At 41.1% G+C, this 15,388-nt stretch overlaps 1 protein-coding gene across 2 annotated transcripts in view; it reads right to left on the bottom strand.

The window, feature by feature from the left end:
- Positions 1 to 15,388, bottom strand: part of LOC133474361 (CUB and sushi domain-containing protein 1-like) — a 570,296-nt gene that overhangs the window by 77,665 nt on the left and 477,243 nt on the right. For both annotated transcript variants that reach the window (XM_061765990.1, XM_061765991.1), the window contains exons 36-43: positions 15,185 to 15,388; positions 14,291 to 14,415; positions 13,798 to 13,894; positions 6,562 to 6,666; positions 2,462 to 2,580; positions 2,311 to 2,380; positions 1,022 to 1,138; positions 403 to 612 (exon numbers count right to left, since the gene is read on the bottom strand). In XM_061765990.1, coding sequence (XP_061621974.1) covers positions 403 to 612; positions 1,022 to 1,138; positions 2,311 to 2,380; positions 2,462 to 2,580; positions 6,562 to 6,666; positions 13,798 to 13,894; positions 14,291 to 14,415; positions 15,185 to 15,388 — 1,047 coding nt within the window. The remainder of the gene's footprint in view (positions 1 to 402; positions 613 to 1,021; positions 1,139 to 2,310; positions 2,381 to 2,461; positions 2,581 to 6,561; positions 6,667 to 13,797; positions 13,895 to 14,290; positions 14,416 to 15,184) is intronic.

The following is a 15,388-nucleotide window of genomic DNA, read 5'->3' as shown; positions in this document are numbered from 1 at the left end:
TAGACAAGATGTCAGCCGCTCATGAGGGCTTTGCTAACATTCCATCCCTTAATAATGATTAGAGCAAAGACATAAGGTTGCAATTAAAAAAAATAAATAAAATAAAAAAAAAACATTTCTCCAATGAAGAAAGCTTAAAACCTTTCATCATACTCTCCATTAATTGGACTTGGCCGCTGAATTTGGATACTAACCAATTGTAATCTATCTGTAACATTCATTGAAGCAGGTTTTTAGTTCATCATTTAAACAACATGAAGTGATCCCTAACTGGAGTTGAATAAAACAAAACAGATGGTTCACGACTGTTTGGCTTTAAGTCATTTTCAACTAAAAGCGTGGTAATTTGCTGTTTGGCGTAAACTGATTTATGTGACTTGTCACAATCAAAGGCGAACTCACCTTGATAAGTGAGTTTGAATCCTATCCTGTTCTCGGAATGGTCACTGTAGAAGTGAATAATGGTCTGGTGGGTGGTACTTAGAAGGGAGGGTGGGACTTGCGAACCAGTGAACTGTCCAATAAGGGCTGAGCTGTGCTGTGTTCCTGACCGAACCTCCAGGAAGTCATGGTTATCTTCAGATGAAAAGTTTTGGAACTGAATATGCGCTCCTAGAATTACAAAAAAAAAAAAAAAAGGAAATAAATAAAATAAAATACAACTTTAAAACTTTAATAATGAATAAATGAATGAATCTGGCTATAACAACTTTGAAATAACAAAAATATATGAAGTATGACCAATATATACACAATGAAACAAATGTGCTCACTGCTACTACTTAGCAGTGTGATTTCATAGTCCAAGAGCAAACACATTTGTTGCACACATATTCCAAGCATATACAACCAGACGTTATCAATGTCAAATTTAAAACATAACGCATCAAGCGCTTGCTTCTAATTAAACACGCGATAATGCTTTTAACCATGTGTCACTCCTGCTAATTTTGCACCATGAACTATGTCAACAGATGTACTGACAGTGCCTCATCCTTCTCCTCCAGCCCATAATGCTTACCATATCCTGTTGGCAAGATAATTTGCCAGGTGCAGTCCAGGTTGCCGGGGTAGTTGCCGGGGAAACCGGGACTCAGGACCACTCCTGTGACTTCAGACAATACCCCACCACAACGAGCTGATGGCATGAGAGAAAGTAAGGGTAGTGATAACAAGGCAACACATCCACATAAACACAAACAATATTAAATGAGAAAAAAAACAAAAAAAAGAAGCCAAAAATGGTCAGTGAAAACTAATTCTAGTAGGAGACAAAAAGTTAATTTTCTACTTCGTGTTGATGATATATAACGATATTACCCGATAAATAAGTGTATACTGTATGTCAGATCTCTAAAAAAACAACTTCTAGTCTCAGACTGTTACATTTCAGTTTGTACAAAAATTAACCGAAAATTTTATGTTGCAATATTATGATCTTATGTTGGTGATATTAAGACCCCTCTAAATTGTCTGTAGGTGTGAATGCGAGTGTGAATGGTTGTTTGTTTGTATGTGCCCTGCGATTGGCTGGCAACCTGTTCAGGGTGTACCCCGCCTCCTGCCCGATGATAGCTGGGATGGGCTCCAGGACGCCCGAGACCCTTGTGAGGATAAGCGGAATGGAAGATGAATGAATGAATGAATATTAAGACCCCCACTACATTACATAACTACTTTATTATTGTAATTTAATGCTTTAATGTTTTCCCTTTTTTAAATTTTTTTTATTTCCAGTATTACAGTAATATTGGTTTATTATCTGTGACATTAGTGGACATTTCAGCAGGAGAGACACACACACAGTAACAGTAAAAAAAAAAAAAAAAAAAGGAAATTTCTGAGTTGCATTGCATAAAATTATTTGATAAAGTTAACATATTATGGTTTAAAATTCATATTGTCATGTTGAATGCAGGTAAAGAAACATTTGGTTGTAGAACCACCTGATGTTGATACACACACATTGTAGCTAAGTATAGTTTGTCCTGGTCAAGGTTGATTTTAAATGGAATTGACCTGCTACAGATGTTCAGCGAGAAGTAAAGTATTAAGGTCATAACACATCCACCAATGTAATCAATTGCTTTGTGTACAAGTTCAGAAGCTTTGGCTCTTGGCTCAAAACTACTTCCACAGAACCTCTCGTCCTCGAGTATGTTACTGCGAATCAATCAAAATGTTACTGTGCTCTATTGGTTGCAGTGTTCATGCAGGTGGATGTTCATTACCAACATTTTTGTATCTTTTATCATGCATAACACTAAACAGAAGAGCAACGGGTATGTGTTTGTGTGTGTGTATATGTACCTATGCAAAGAGGAGGAGGGTAGTTCCATCGACGCACAGTCCCAGGCATGCAGGAAATATGAGAATGGCCCTTGAAGTGAAAAAAGTAGGTGAAAACATTAAATAAATAAATTTGTATTGTAATGGTTGGTGCCGTACGTGTAGGTGTTACCTGTAAAGTGTATCCAGGCTCACAGGTGAAGGCCACTACCTCATTGACCATGTATCTATCTCCGGTTTTTATGCCGTTTGCTGGAATCATCGGCTCCGGACAGGTGGTCAGACCGACGGCTACAAAAGATTTAAGGTGAAAGAATAACTTTAGTGGTGCATACCCACATGGCAGTATTCACATACATGTTCACACCTACGGATCATTTTGAGTCTTAATTTACCTAAGAAACACGTTTTTGGGACGGGGCAGTAAACCAGAGCACCTGCCAAAACACCACACAAGCACGGGGAGAACTCACAAACTCCACAGAGAAAGGCAGGAGTCAGGAATCAAACCCCCAACCTCAGAACTGTGAGTGGGATATTAACTACTCCTTCCGACTATTTTGATGAAGATGATTATTATTACAGTGGTGCCTTGAGATACAAGTTTAATTCATTACATAACTACACTCATAACTCAAAGCACTGATATCTCGAATGATCTTTCCCCACTGAAACAAATTGAAATGCCCATTGATCTGTGCAGACTCTTAAAAAAAAAAAAAAAGCTTGTAATGTTTTGTTTTGTTTTTTGCCAGAGGGGGCAGTACTCTACAGTCATGCAGACACAAATGAAGATGTTTCGCAACTACTCTAAGTTCCAGTATTAGTCATTTTTTTCCCAGATGATAAATAATATTTTTATTTACTTATTTATTGAACATTAAGCTTTATCTAGGTATATAGAAAAAAAATCATATTTATTGTGCAAGTGTACATACTGCTGCGGGTTGTAAGCATACTTATTGCTCGAAACCAACATCTTATTCTGAAAGGCTTTCTTATGCTTTTCTTTTCCTTCTTCGCTCATTGCACTAAAAAAATAAACAAAAAAAAACAGCACTCTCATTTCCAGACCAGTTGTTTACATAACACATGATAAATGAGTCTCACATTAATCAACATTATTCCACACTTATGAGTAAATTATAATACTTTGATTATTTTTTTGAGGAAATCCACGTGGCAGATAAATACTACATTCTGCTAATGTTTTTTTTTTTGCTGTTTCTATCGTTGACATGTAGGATTACAGCACTTTATATAATACTTTTGGGATGGAGTGAAGTGACTAGGTACTGTACATATTTCCCAACACAATAGACAGTGGAGAGCTCTTTATCAAATAGCGTTAGAAGAAAGGTATCTCTGTGTATGTGTGTGAGTGTGCTCTATTTGTTTGTGTGTTTCAGTCCCAAACTTTTGCAGGAGATTGCCCTGGAGTAAGTGGTTACCATGGCAACACTGGTGCGGAAAAGGAATAAAGGGAGGAAGGGTAGAGAGAAGTGAATGTGGGTGTGTATGTGTGTGTCTCATCTTGTTTGTTCATCATCACCTGCCTCCCAGCAAAACAACGTGATCCTGCAGAGCTCACACACACTCATGCACATGCATCCACAGTATACACACATACACGCGCGCGCCTTGTGTATGTGCGCTGACATTTGGGCACACACTCGCCTGCATGCATGGGATGGAGGAAACTTCTGTATGATGAGGCACAAGTGAAACAGGTGCATGCCACTTTCGCACTATTAGTCGGTGCATCAGCAGGCTGTCATGACAACTGATCAATGAAACTAGTCCATTTGGCTGACCATCCCTCTTTCTTGTGCTCGCTCTCTATCTCTCCCTATAGAGGGATATAAGCTGTGATACCATTTAAAATGCTGACACCACGACAAAGCAAGCCTCCATGGGCACCCGGCAACAGCTAGACACTGTCAGCATTTTACTCTAAACTGACAAGATTTACTAAAAAGAACCTTCAGTCAGTGAAAAATGAAAATATTACTTGTCACAAGTCCTCTCCAAACTTATATAACATATAATGCGTGTTTCAAGCACATTGGCAACAATAGTAGCCAATCTTTAGATCTGTGGCTAAATTTAATCGCAATTAATTTATTGGTAGCACGGTGGATGAGTGGTTAGCATGTCTGCCTCACAGTTATGAGGTCTGTGCTTCGAACGTTGGGTCCGTTCCCCAGGTTCTCCGGCTCCCTCCCGCATTTCAAAAACTTGCATGTTAGGTTCATTGAAGACTTAAATTGTCCATGTTGTATTAGACAATTGTCAATTTTCTATGCAGTTTGTGCCCTGTGATTGGCTGGTGACCTGTGCAGGGTGTAACCCCGCCTATTGGCTAAAGTTAGAAGAGACAGGCTCCAGCTCACCCATGACCCAAATGAATGTAAGCTTTATAGAAAATGGATGGATGGATTTGTTATAAATTCATTTTTTTCTAGTTATTTTAAAATGTGCAATGAAGGAACACTTTTAGTTGATCATCTTATTCTTATAATTTGAGATCATGCTCATATTTCTCTGACAGTATTTTTGTAGTATTATGGCTTTTTAAAAATTCATTTTCAGTTTGGCCCTGATAGTCCTTTGTGATAAAGAAATCACATTGTAAAATGTTTGTTTTAGTCACATGTGCATCAACAAGATCACCGCAGAATGTTGTTGTTTAGTAAAAATGTATGGTTTGCAATAGATCAAAATGCGAGGAAAGAATTCAACTCAATTTTTATAAAACTGAGCTGTTCCCACTAATTCTTGTGGGTAGTAACGATCATAACTTTAGCTCATCATAACAGCTTCAAGATCAAGACTTGTTAGAAGGAAACATCAACCTTTTTATTGTCATGGTGATTTTACAGGTCTATAATAATAGAAGACCAATCAGTACACATCTCAAGGTGGTGTTTTATTGTGCAGATGTCAAAGTGCTTATGCCTACTTTTCAAAATAATCACTAAATGGCGTAGTGCCAAGAAATAACTATTCATTTCTTTAAAAGATTAAATACTTATATTCCTTTCCATAAAAGATTTATCAAGAGTAATAAAATAGTTCATAACAGTGTTTTATAATATTATGTATTTTACACCACATACACTACGACAAAGGTATTTGGACCTCACTGAAAAGAACACAAATAAAGACTATATGCTAAATTAATGGATTTTCAGAATAATAGTTTAGTATTCAGAGAATGTAAAGTTGTAATTTTACAAGAGTGAAGTTGTTATTTTAGGAGAATAACGTTGAAAAGAATTTCAACATTTACTGTGTAAAATTACTATATACACAACAATAACTTCATTGTTGTAATACACAATTTCTAACAAAACAGTATAGCATAATATATTTACTCTCATAAAATTACAAAATTATTATTGTAACATGGGATTTTTTCTTTTAATTTATTTTTTATTCTATAATATGTGGGCCTAACACTCCTAAGCTAATATCACCTTTTTATTCTTTAAGGTTCACACCTGCTACAGTAAACAATGACTACTTTAAAAAGAAAAAAAGATAATCTGCAAAGACATATCCACAAAGTAATCCGTCCTCCCAAGTTTGGTAAATCAACACAGAGGCACCCAGCAAAAATATAGACAACGAATTTAAAAATGAGTGCAAGTTAGCACCATGGACTCACAAATACATGTCGGCAGGCAAAAAAACCCTCACACATTTTCACAAAAGGAGACATGTTCATTGATCTAGAAATGATTCTGAGCCAAAAGAACTACAATGACCTGAAAAGCACAGCCATGACCTGAGAAGTGTGTATGTGTGTCTAACTGTATTTTGTTATTTACTACTACAACTTTGTATGTGTATGCACATCCGCTAGTCACATAGCGGTCTATTATTCCTGCATGCATTATGACACAAGCATGTTGACAATAATTGTGTTATAAGCGTATGTTTTGTGTTTATGCACCTGCACCTTTAGGCATGTGTGTGTGTGTGTGTGTACTTGTCCTTTTGCAGAACTAGTTCAGGTCACTGATTCCTGTTATTTGATGTTGAAGGTTTGACTCTATTATGTACGCGTGTGTGCGTGTGTGTGTGTGTGCGTGTGTGTGTGTGTCTGTGTGTGTGTGTGTGTGATACGTCTGTGGGTGTTTTGGGCGAATGAATTATTTCGTTCATAAGGGTCCCTGTATTCAAACATGCTTTGTTTTCCATTAGCAGTCTGTTGTTTTTCTGGCTATCAGACATCTCTTTCTGTGTATGTTGGAAGCTTTAACTTACTTTTGTATTCAAGGTGAAAGCCTGCAGCCACAACACTAATGTCACTCTGAAAGTGCAAGAGAAGCTGATTGGATGTGGAGTTAAGGAGGGCAGGAGCTGTAGTTCCTGCAAAAAAAATAGAATTAAAAAAAGAATGAATGACAAAAGACAGGATTATTTTTCATTCTTATAAAATTCTAAGTATGAGATTATATTACATACAAAATACTTAACACGACATTCACCAGTCACTTCATTATGTATCTTTATACAGGATTTACACAATATAATAATATTAAACACAAAAGCTGTATCCATTATTATGAAAAAGATAGTGTTTGAATCAATTGTTATTATTATTATTATTATAGTGATTGCTGTGGTGCATGAAACTGAGTGAGGTTTCTAAACATGCAATAAATCAAAAATAATAAGTAAATAAATACTAACTAAATAATAAATACAAATATTATTGAGCCTTTCCAATCTGGTTTTAAAAGACTGCACAGCACCGAATCAGCGAGTTTTTAATGACATATTTTTAGCTACTGACTCTGGTCACTGTGTTGTCCAAGTACTTTTAGATCGGACTGCAGCTTTTGATACAGTGGACCATGACAGCCTGATTACTCGTTTGAAGCAGTGGGTGGGCATCAGAGGTACAGCACTTGAATGGTTCAGGTCCTACCTGTCTCTGTGAACCTTTTGTGTTAGCCTTGCTGACTCTGTGTCCTCCACTGCTCCCGTTTCACATGAGGTGCTACAGGGTTCTGTTCTTGGCCCTCTCTTATTTTCCTTCTATTTACTCCCACTCAGCTCAATTCTCAGGAAACATGGTATTTCTTTTCATTGCCATGCAGATGGCAGTCAGATAGATATATGCCCCCCTTAAAAAGTCAGACTCCTACTGAGCTAAGCCATTGCTAGAGTGCTTACATGATATTAAGGCCTGGATGTCTCTTAACTTTTTAAATTTGAATGAAAAAAAGACAGAGCCCATGGTCTTTGGTGGCACTTCTTTGACCCCCCCTAGTTGATGTGGGTCCCTTAGCACAATATCAAAAGTCCATCATGAACAACCAGGGTGTAAAAGTGGACTCTGATCTTAAGTTTGACAGCCAAATTAAAGTCGTGGTTAAATCTAACTTTTTCCAGTTAAGCCAGCTAGCAAAAATCAAACCGGTCCTTCAGAAACAGCAATTTGAAATAGTAATCCACGCCTTTGTGACCACTCGGCTGGATTACTGCAATGCACAATATATGGGGGTTAGTGGGTGCTCCATTGCTCGTCTGCAACTGGTTAAAAAAATGCTGCGGCTCGTCTTTTAACTGGCACGAGAAAGTATGAGCATGTATCACCTATTTTAGCTTCACTCCACTGGCTGCTGTTTGTTTTAGGATTAATTTTAAAATTATTTTACTTACTTTTAAAGCCTAGAATGGCCTTGCCCCATCTTACCGCTCTGAGCTGCTGCACCCCTACATTCCCAGCTGCTCCTGACAGAGCCCAGAGCCAGGCTTAAATTTAGAGGTGAATGAGCATTTGCTGTTGCAGCTCCAAAACTGTGGAATATTTTACCACTCCACATCAGACAAGCCTCATCACTGTCGCATTTTAAATCCTTGCTTAAAACCCATCTTTTTACCCTGGCTTTTAACACCAGTTAGGGTGTCTGACATGATGTATTTGCGTTGTGTGGGCATTTTATTTTATGTTGATTTTACCTACTTCATTTTCTGTAGTTTTTATTTCATTCAATTTCATTTTATTGTTTTTACACTTATTTTATATTTTTGCTGTGTTTTTATTGCATTGTACAGCACTTTGGGCACCTTGTGTTTGTTTAAATTCATCCATCCATCCATCCATTTTCTGAGCCGCTTCTCCTCACTAGGGTCGCGGGCGTGCTGGAGCCCATCCCAGCTATCATCGGGCAGGAGGCGGGGGACACCCTGAACTGGTTGCCAACCAATCGCAGGGCACATACAAACAAACAACCATTCGCACTCACATGCACACCTACGGGAAATTTTAGAGTTGTCAATCAACCTACCATGCATGTTTTTGGGATGTGGGAGGAAACCGGAGTTCCCGGAGAAAACCCACACAGGCACGGGGAGAACATGCAAACTCCACACAGGCGGGACCGGGGATTGAACCCCGTGGGTTTTCTCCGGGCACTCTGGTTTCCTCTACATCCCAAAAACATGCATTAAGTGGAAACTCTAAATTGCCCGTAGGTGTGAATGTGAGTGCGAATGGTTGTTTGTTTGTATGTGCCCTGCGATTGGCTGGCAACCAGTTCAGGGTGTACCCTGCCTCCTGCCCTATGACAGCTGGGATAGGCTCCAGCACGCCCGCGACCCTAGTGAGGAGAAGCGGCTCAGAAAATGGATGGATGGATGGATTGGATTAGATAAATCATTAGCCTAACAGCTAATTCATTTTTTTAAATGTTCTTAGAAAACAATAAAAATAATTAAAAAAACACAACAAATTAAACAAAAAAGAAGAGACCAGTTGCCTCGAGTCAACCTTTGCGTCTTCCCATGACCTAGAAGGCTGAAAATGTACAGACATTTAAAAAAAAAAACAACACACAACTTTTAGCTAGCGCATGGCTATTATTTATTAATATTCTAACAGTAGGTTTAAAATGACCTGCTTATGCTATTAGGCTAACGATAATACACTTAGCTAGAAAGAAGACTCAAACTAATTAAATCACCTTTCAGTATGATGCAGTACAGTTCACAATAATAAGCATGCTAAAGGCAGGGTATGCAAGTTTCAAAATGCTAGCAAGATTAGAATCCCCTCCCCAAGTTTATTAAACAACATTTTCGTAAAATTAGCTGTCAGGTCATAGAGACAGTTTTCACATCCATCCATCCATTTTCCTTCCCGCTTATCCTCACTCGAGGCGCGAGCGTGCTGGAGCCTGTCGAAGCTATCTTCGGGCGAGTGGCGGGGTACATCCTGTACTGGTCGCCAGCCAATTGCAGCAATTTTAACATATATGACAAAAAAAGTGTTGTTTCTTTTAACTGCAAATCCCAGATATCAATTAAAACTTTGAATCTTTGATAACTATCTTGTGTTGGACCTAATTATCAGAATCAGAATCAGAATCATCTTTATTTGCCAAGTATGTCCAAAACACACAAGGAATTTGTCTCCGGTAGTGTGAGCCGCTCAAGTACAACAGACAGTCAATTTACAGAACACTTTGGAGACAGAGACATTGACAAAAAACAATTGTGCAAAAAGATGCAGAGTCCTCTAGCACTTAGAGCAGTTCGAATAACTAATATTGCAATAGACCGGTGCAATGACCATTGTGCAAAGGGCGCTGAGACTTCAAGGAGTGTATGCGGTTTAAAGTGACGAGTAGTGCGATAATCTGGGACAATGGTTGTGCAAATGTTACGGATACTCCTCAATCAGTGTGCAAATGGAGCAGATGCTACTCTGGCATGAGTGGCCAGTATATGCAAATAGTGCAGCATGGCGAGACAACGACAGTGAGTGCACGAGTAGTACATAATTGGCCCCACAGAAATGTGACAACGAACTCAAGTCAAAAAAAAAATTTGCCAGCTTGTTGTAATGGAATTATAGGTTAGGTGTTTAAGAAGTTGATCGCAAGAGGGAAGAAGCTGTTGGAATGTCTACTAGTTCTAGTTTGCATTGATCGGTAGCGCCTACCTGAGGGAAGGAGCTGGAAGACCTGGTGACCGGGGTGCGCAGGGTCCGAGAGGATTTTGTACGCTCTTGTCTTAGTTCTGGCAGCGTGCAAGTCCTCAATGGTGGGTAGGGGGGTACCGACAATCCTTTCAGCAGTTTTGATTGTCCGTTGCAGTCGGAGTTTGTCCTTTTTTGTAGCAGCACCAAACCAGACTGTGATGGAAGAACACAGGACTGATTCGACTACCGCTGTGTAGAACTGTCTCAGCAGCTCCGGTGGCAGGCCGTGCTTTCTCAGAAGCCGCAGGAGGTACATCCTCTGCTGGGCCTTTTTGATGTTAGTCGCCCACTTCAGGTCCTGAGAGATTGTAATTCCCAGGAACTTGAAGGTCTCGACGGTTGACACAAGGCGGCTGGACAACGTGAGGGGCAGCTGTGGTGAAGGATGCCTCCTTAAGTCCACAATCATCTCTACAGTCTTGAGCGTGTTCAGCTCCAGGTTGTGTCGGCCGCACCACAGCTCCAGCCACTCCACTTCCTGTCGATATGCAGACTCGTCACCGTCCTTGATGAGGCCGATGACAGTGGTGTCATCTGCAAACTTCAGGAGTTTGACAGTCGGGTTCGCTGAGGTGCAGTCGTTCGTGTAGAGAGAGAAGAGCAGCGTAGAGAGGACACAACCTTGGGGCGCCCCAGTGCTGATGCTGCGTGTGGATGAGGTGGCCTCCCCCAGCCTGACCTGCTGTGTCCTGCCCGTCAGAAAGCTGTAAATCCACTGGCAGATGGCAGGTGAGACGCTGAGCTGGAGAAGCTTGGATGAAAGGAGTTCAGGGATGATGGTGTTGACCGCTGAGCTGAAGTCCACGAACAGGATCCTCGCGTAGGTCCCTGCACTGTCGAGGTGTTCTAGGATGAAGTGCAGTCCCATGTTGACTGCATCATCTGCAGACCTGTTTGCTTGATAGGCAAACTGCAGGGGGTCCAGCAGGGGACCTGTGACGCTCTTGAGGTGGTCCAGCACGAGACGTTCAAAGGACTTCATGACCACAGATGTCAAAGCGACAGGCCTGTAGTCATTCAGACCCGAGATTGCAGGTTTCTTGGGGACTGGAATGATGGTGGAGCGTTTGAAACAGAATGGAACTTCGCACAGTTCCAGAGATCTATTGATGATCTGAGTGAAGATTGGAGCGAGCTGGTCCGCGCAGACTTTGAGGCAGGATGGGGACACATGGTCTGGGCCTGCCGCTTTGTTAATCTTTTGTTGTTTGAAGATGCGTCTCACATCCTGTTCATGAATGGTTTACGCAGAAGTCAGAGGTGTGATTGTGGTCGAGGGTGCGGCCGGGTGGGTGTGTGGTGTGAAAGTGTCCTTTTCAAATCTGCAGTAGAAGGTATTCAAGTTGTTGGCTAGTGTGCTATTGTTCTCAGCTTGGGGGGATCGTCACTTGTAATTAGTCAGCGATTGGAATGCATGCCAGACTGATTTAGAGTCGTTTGCGCTAAACTGTTTTTCCAACTTTGCTGCATAGTTTCTTTTTGCAATATTAATTTCTTTAGTCAGCTCGTTTCTAGCCCGATTATACTGGGCCCTGTCCCCGCTCTGATATGCGTCCTCCTTAGCTTGCCGAAGCTGCTTAAGTTTAGCAGTGTTGTTGTTGAATGTGCGAAAAGATTTTGTTGGTACACAAACCTCTTCACAGAAACTGATATAGGATGTGACAGTGTCCGTATATTCATCCAGTCTGCCAGCTGAATTTTCAAAGACACTCCATTCTGTGCAGTCTAAACAGCTTTGAAGTTCCATCTTGGCTTCATTGGTCCACTTTTTCACTGTTTTCACTGTAGGCTTCGCGCATTTAAGTTCTTGCCTGTATGTCGGTATTAAGTGAATTAAGCAGTGATAAGATGAGCCCAGGGCTGCACGAGGAATAGCACGGAATGCGTTTTTTACCGTAGTGTAGCAGTAGTCTAAAGTATTATTTTCCCTGGTAGGACAGTCGATGTGCTGCTTGTATTTAGGGAGTTCGTGGTTGAGTTTAGCTTTGTTAAAGTCCCCGAGAATAATGAGGGGTGAGTCCGGGTGTTTTTTTTCAATGTCGTTGACTTGTTCGGCGAGCGTTAGCAGTGCGGCGTTCGTGTTAGCTTGAGGCGGGATGTAGGCTGCAGTCAGGATGAATGATGCGAACTCACGTGGCGAGTAGAATGGTTTACAGTTTAAAAATAGCGACTCCAAATGCGGGCTGCAGTGTGTGCTGAGCATTTTTCGTTGATATAGAGGCATATCCCGCCGCCCTTTGTTTTCCCCGATGATTCCATGTCGCGGTCCGCTCGATGAATGTGGAAACCGGGAAGCATAACGGCGCCATCGGGTACAGCGTCGCAAAGCCAGGTCTCCGTGAAGCACATGGCCGCGGAACGTCCGAAGTCTTTACTGGTCTTTAACAGAAGATGAAGCTCGTCCATTTTGTTGGGTAGGGAGCGTACATTCGCGAGGTGGATCGACGGCAACGCCAATCTGTATCCTCTCTTGCGGAGTTTCACCTGGATGCCGGCTCGTTTCCCTCTGTGGCGCCGTTTCCGTCTCCATGCGCCGAAAACCGCGGACGCCGCTCCGGTGAGTAACTCGGGGAAAAAACTGAGCGGATTTGCGAAGGTTGGTGACAGAAAGTCCAGAGTAGCCTCCTTGATGGTTAGCAGGTCTCCACTTGTGTAAGTGAGTCATGTAAGGTCTCCAAAGACGGACGAAAAACACAAAAACAAAAACAATACTAGAGAGCGCGTTACCGAGGCGACCACACTGCTAGGCGCAATCTTGATCATTATCAAGATGATCATTAGATTCTCAGGGTGTACCTAATGGTGTGGCCTGTTAGTCTATGAGTGTTAAAATATGCATAAACTGTGGGATTCTGGCCTTAAGTAGTCTTTACATCTCAAGTCAAGCTGGGAAATACGAGGATTGTCCCTATATGAGAAAATCCTCATCAGGCCTCACGCTCTGTGGCAAACATCAGATGACTGTGGTTAGAGTGGGCGGCTCCCCGGTGTGCCTTGTGGAGAAGGGCACAGTCATTTGCGTGCCTTTGTGTAGCTGCGTAAGTGTGTGCTGCCCAGTGGGCGGCATGTTTCATGTGTGATAGGTGTGTGACAGGTATGTGCTTGGGGCAGGTCACAGGGGAAACACCGCTGGGAAATTGTAAAGGTTAGCTTATTCTTTACCCCTCCCTCCCTCCTTCCAGGCTTCACTCAAAGTACAAGTGAAGCTTCTCCGCTCTTTCGTCTCCTCCTCCTGCTCGCTGTTGCCACAGAGGACTTCTTAACGCATCAAAAGGACATTTAAGATAATATCACATTTCTTGGTATTACAACTCATCCATTATATATCTCTGGTGTGTAGTGTTATGTGTGTACATGTGTGTGGACAAAGATTAATAACTGTCATAGCTAATTCATCATATATTTTCGGTGTGTGTGTGTGTGCGCATAAAGCTATAGTTTAGGAGCTGTCATATCCCATCTATCATAGACCTGTGTGTGTGTCTGTGTGTGTGAGCATATTGTCATACCAGAAAATGACCCTAATTTAGGAGCCGTCATGTCTCCCCCATCGTAGATCTCCAGAGAATCCCAGTTGTGCTCAGTAGCAAATGTCATCACTTGAATCTAAACAGCAAATAATGAAAATAAACACATTTCGCAAACAGGTTCCCAAGCACAGTTGGTATATAAATATTGAAACTCAAGCATTGTCACTGATACAATTATGCATGAAATAAGCACATTTTTCTTCTCATCATTTCTTTTCTTATCATTTCACTTAGCAGCTGTGGCATTGCGGCATGTCTCCCAGCGGCTCCAATGTAACTCAAATACAGTCGAACCCCGCATATTTGCGGTTCGGCAATCGCAAATTCAACTATTCACGTTTGGAACGCCTTTATCTCCCTACTTGTGTTTGTTTGTGGCAAAAAAGTCTGACAATTTTGTATTTATTTTTTGGGGAGCAAAATACTTTTTACAGTCTATAATCCATGTTAAAATCTTGTGTCACATCTTCACCTGTATCCCAGCTCCTTCGCTGACATGGATTCTCCACAGACAGTTGAGACTGTTTGGGTATGGCTCCGGAAAACCAGGAGACAATATGGTGCCGCGGCGCTCTGTCAGATTCCCACTGCAGGGAACTGAAGAGAAGACAGAAATTACAGATTTTTTTCGTAAAGCTTATTAAACAAATAGCTGGGGGAAATGATAGGCTGTTCAAAAATTACTGTACACCCTTCCAAAATATAGTGTGCAAATGATTACGACACAGAGCCAGAGGTGGAGGAGACAAAGTGACTCCATCTGATCTATTAAACTGAAGTGACAATTAAAAGTATTTGCAGCAGAAATAAATTTCACACTGACATACATTTTGTTGGACAGCATTAGTATTAAAATCTTGAAGATTATTTAGAGCTTTTGAACATTGTATAGTTACAGACAAATATAAGAATAAAAATAAAAAGTGCCATAAATCTACCTTTCTCAGCGAGGTAATAATTAACAATATAGCGATTATTGTGGTTGTAATTAGCAGTGGTGTAGCAGTTTACTGTATCATACTGATTGGATAACATTTTGATAAATTTATTTAACTACAAGCAAAGGCAAAATATTAGCAAACACCTTCTATAAAGTCATTATAATATTTTGACTCTCTCAAGCGGCTGAATAAGCTAACCCAAATAAGAGAAACATCTCAGTACAACACGGTAGAATTATACCACTAGAAAATATATATTTTTTTTCAAATAAATACCTGTTGGACAAGGTCAGTCAAAACAACGCGTGATTATTTTAAGATGAGATTGACTTTTTGGTGCAGCTCCTGCAGCTCTATTGATTCTCAATAGATTGCGCAAGTATACCTAATGTTGTGGCCAGTGTGTGAATATCTCAGTGCTTTACCGATACAGCTTGGCGTCGTTGAATTCCACTGTGCCAGAGCACCAGGTACTGCCTGGCACCGGATTGCACTGGATCCCTTGAGCAGATATCCAGGACTGCACTCGAAACGAACCACCGAGCCGGCCGAGAACTCTGACCCGATACGCCTGCCGTATCGAGGCTCTGGCACCGAGCTACACTGACTGTCGCTCGTCCGAGGCACAG

The sequence above is a fragment of the Phyllopteryx taeniolatus genome, chromosome 2 (assembly GCF_024500385.1).
Source record: "Phyllopteryx taeniolatus isolate TA_2022b chromosome 2, UOR_Ptae_1.2, whole genome shotgun sequence".
Classification (NCBI taxonomy): Eukaryota; Metazoa; Chordata; class Actinopteri; order Syngnathiformes; family Syngnathidae; genus Phyllopteryx; species Phyllopteryx taeniolatus.
This window is presented reverse-complemented; position numbering and strand designations above follow the sequence as displayed.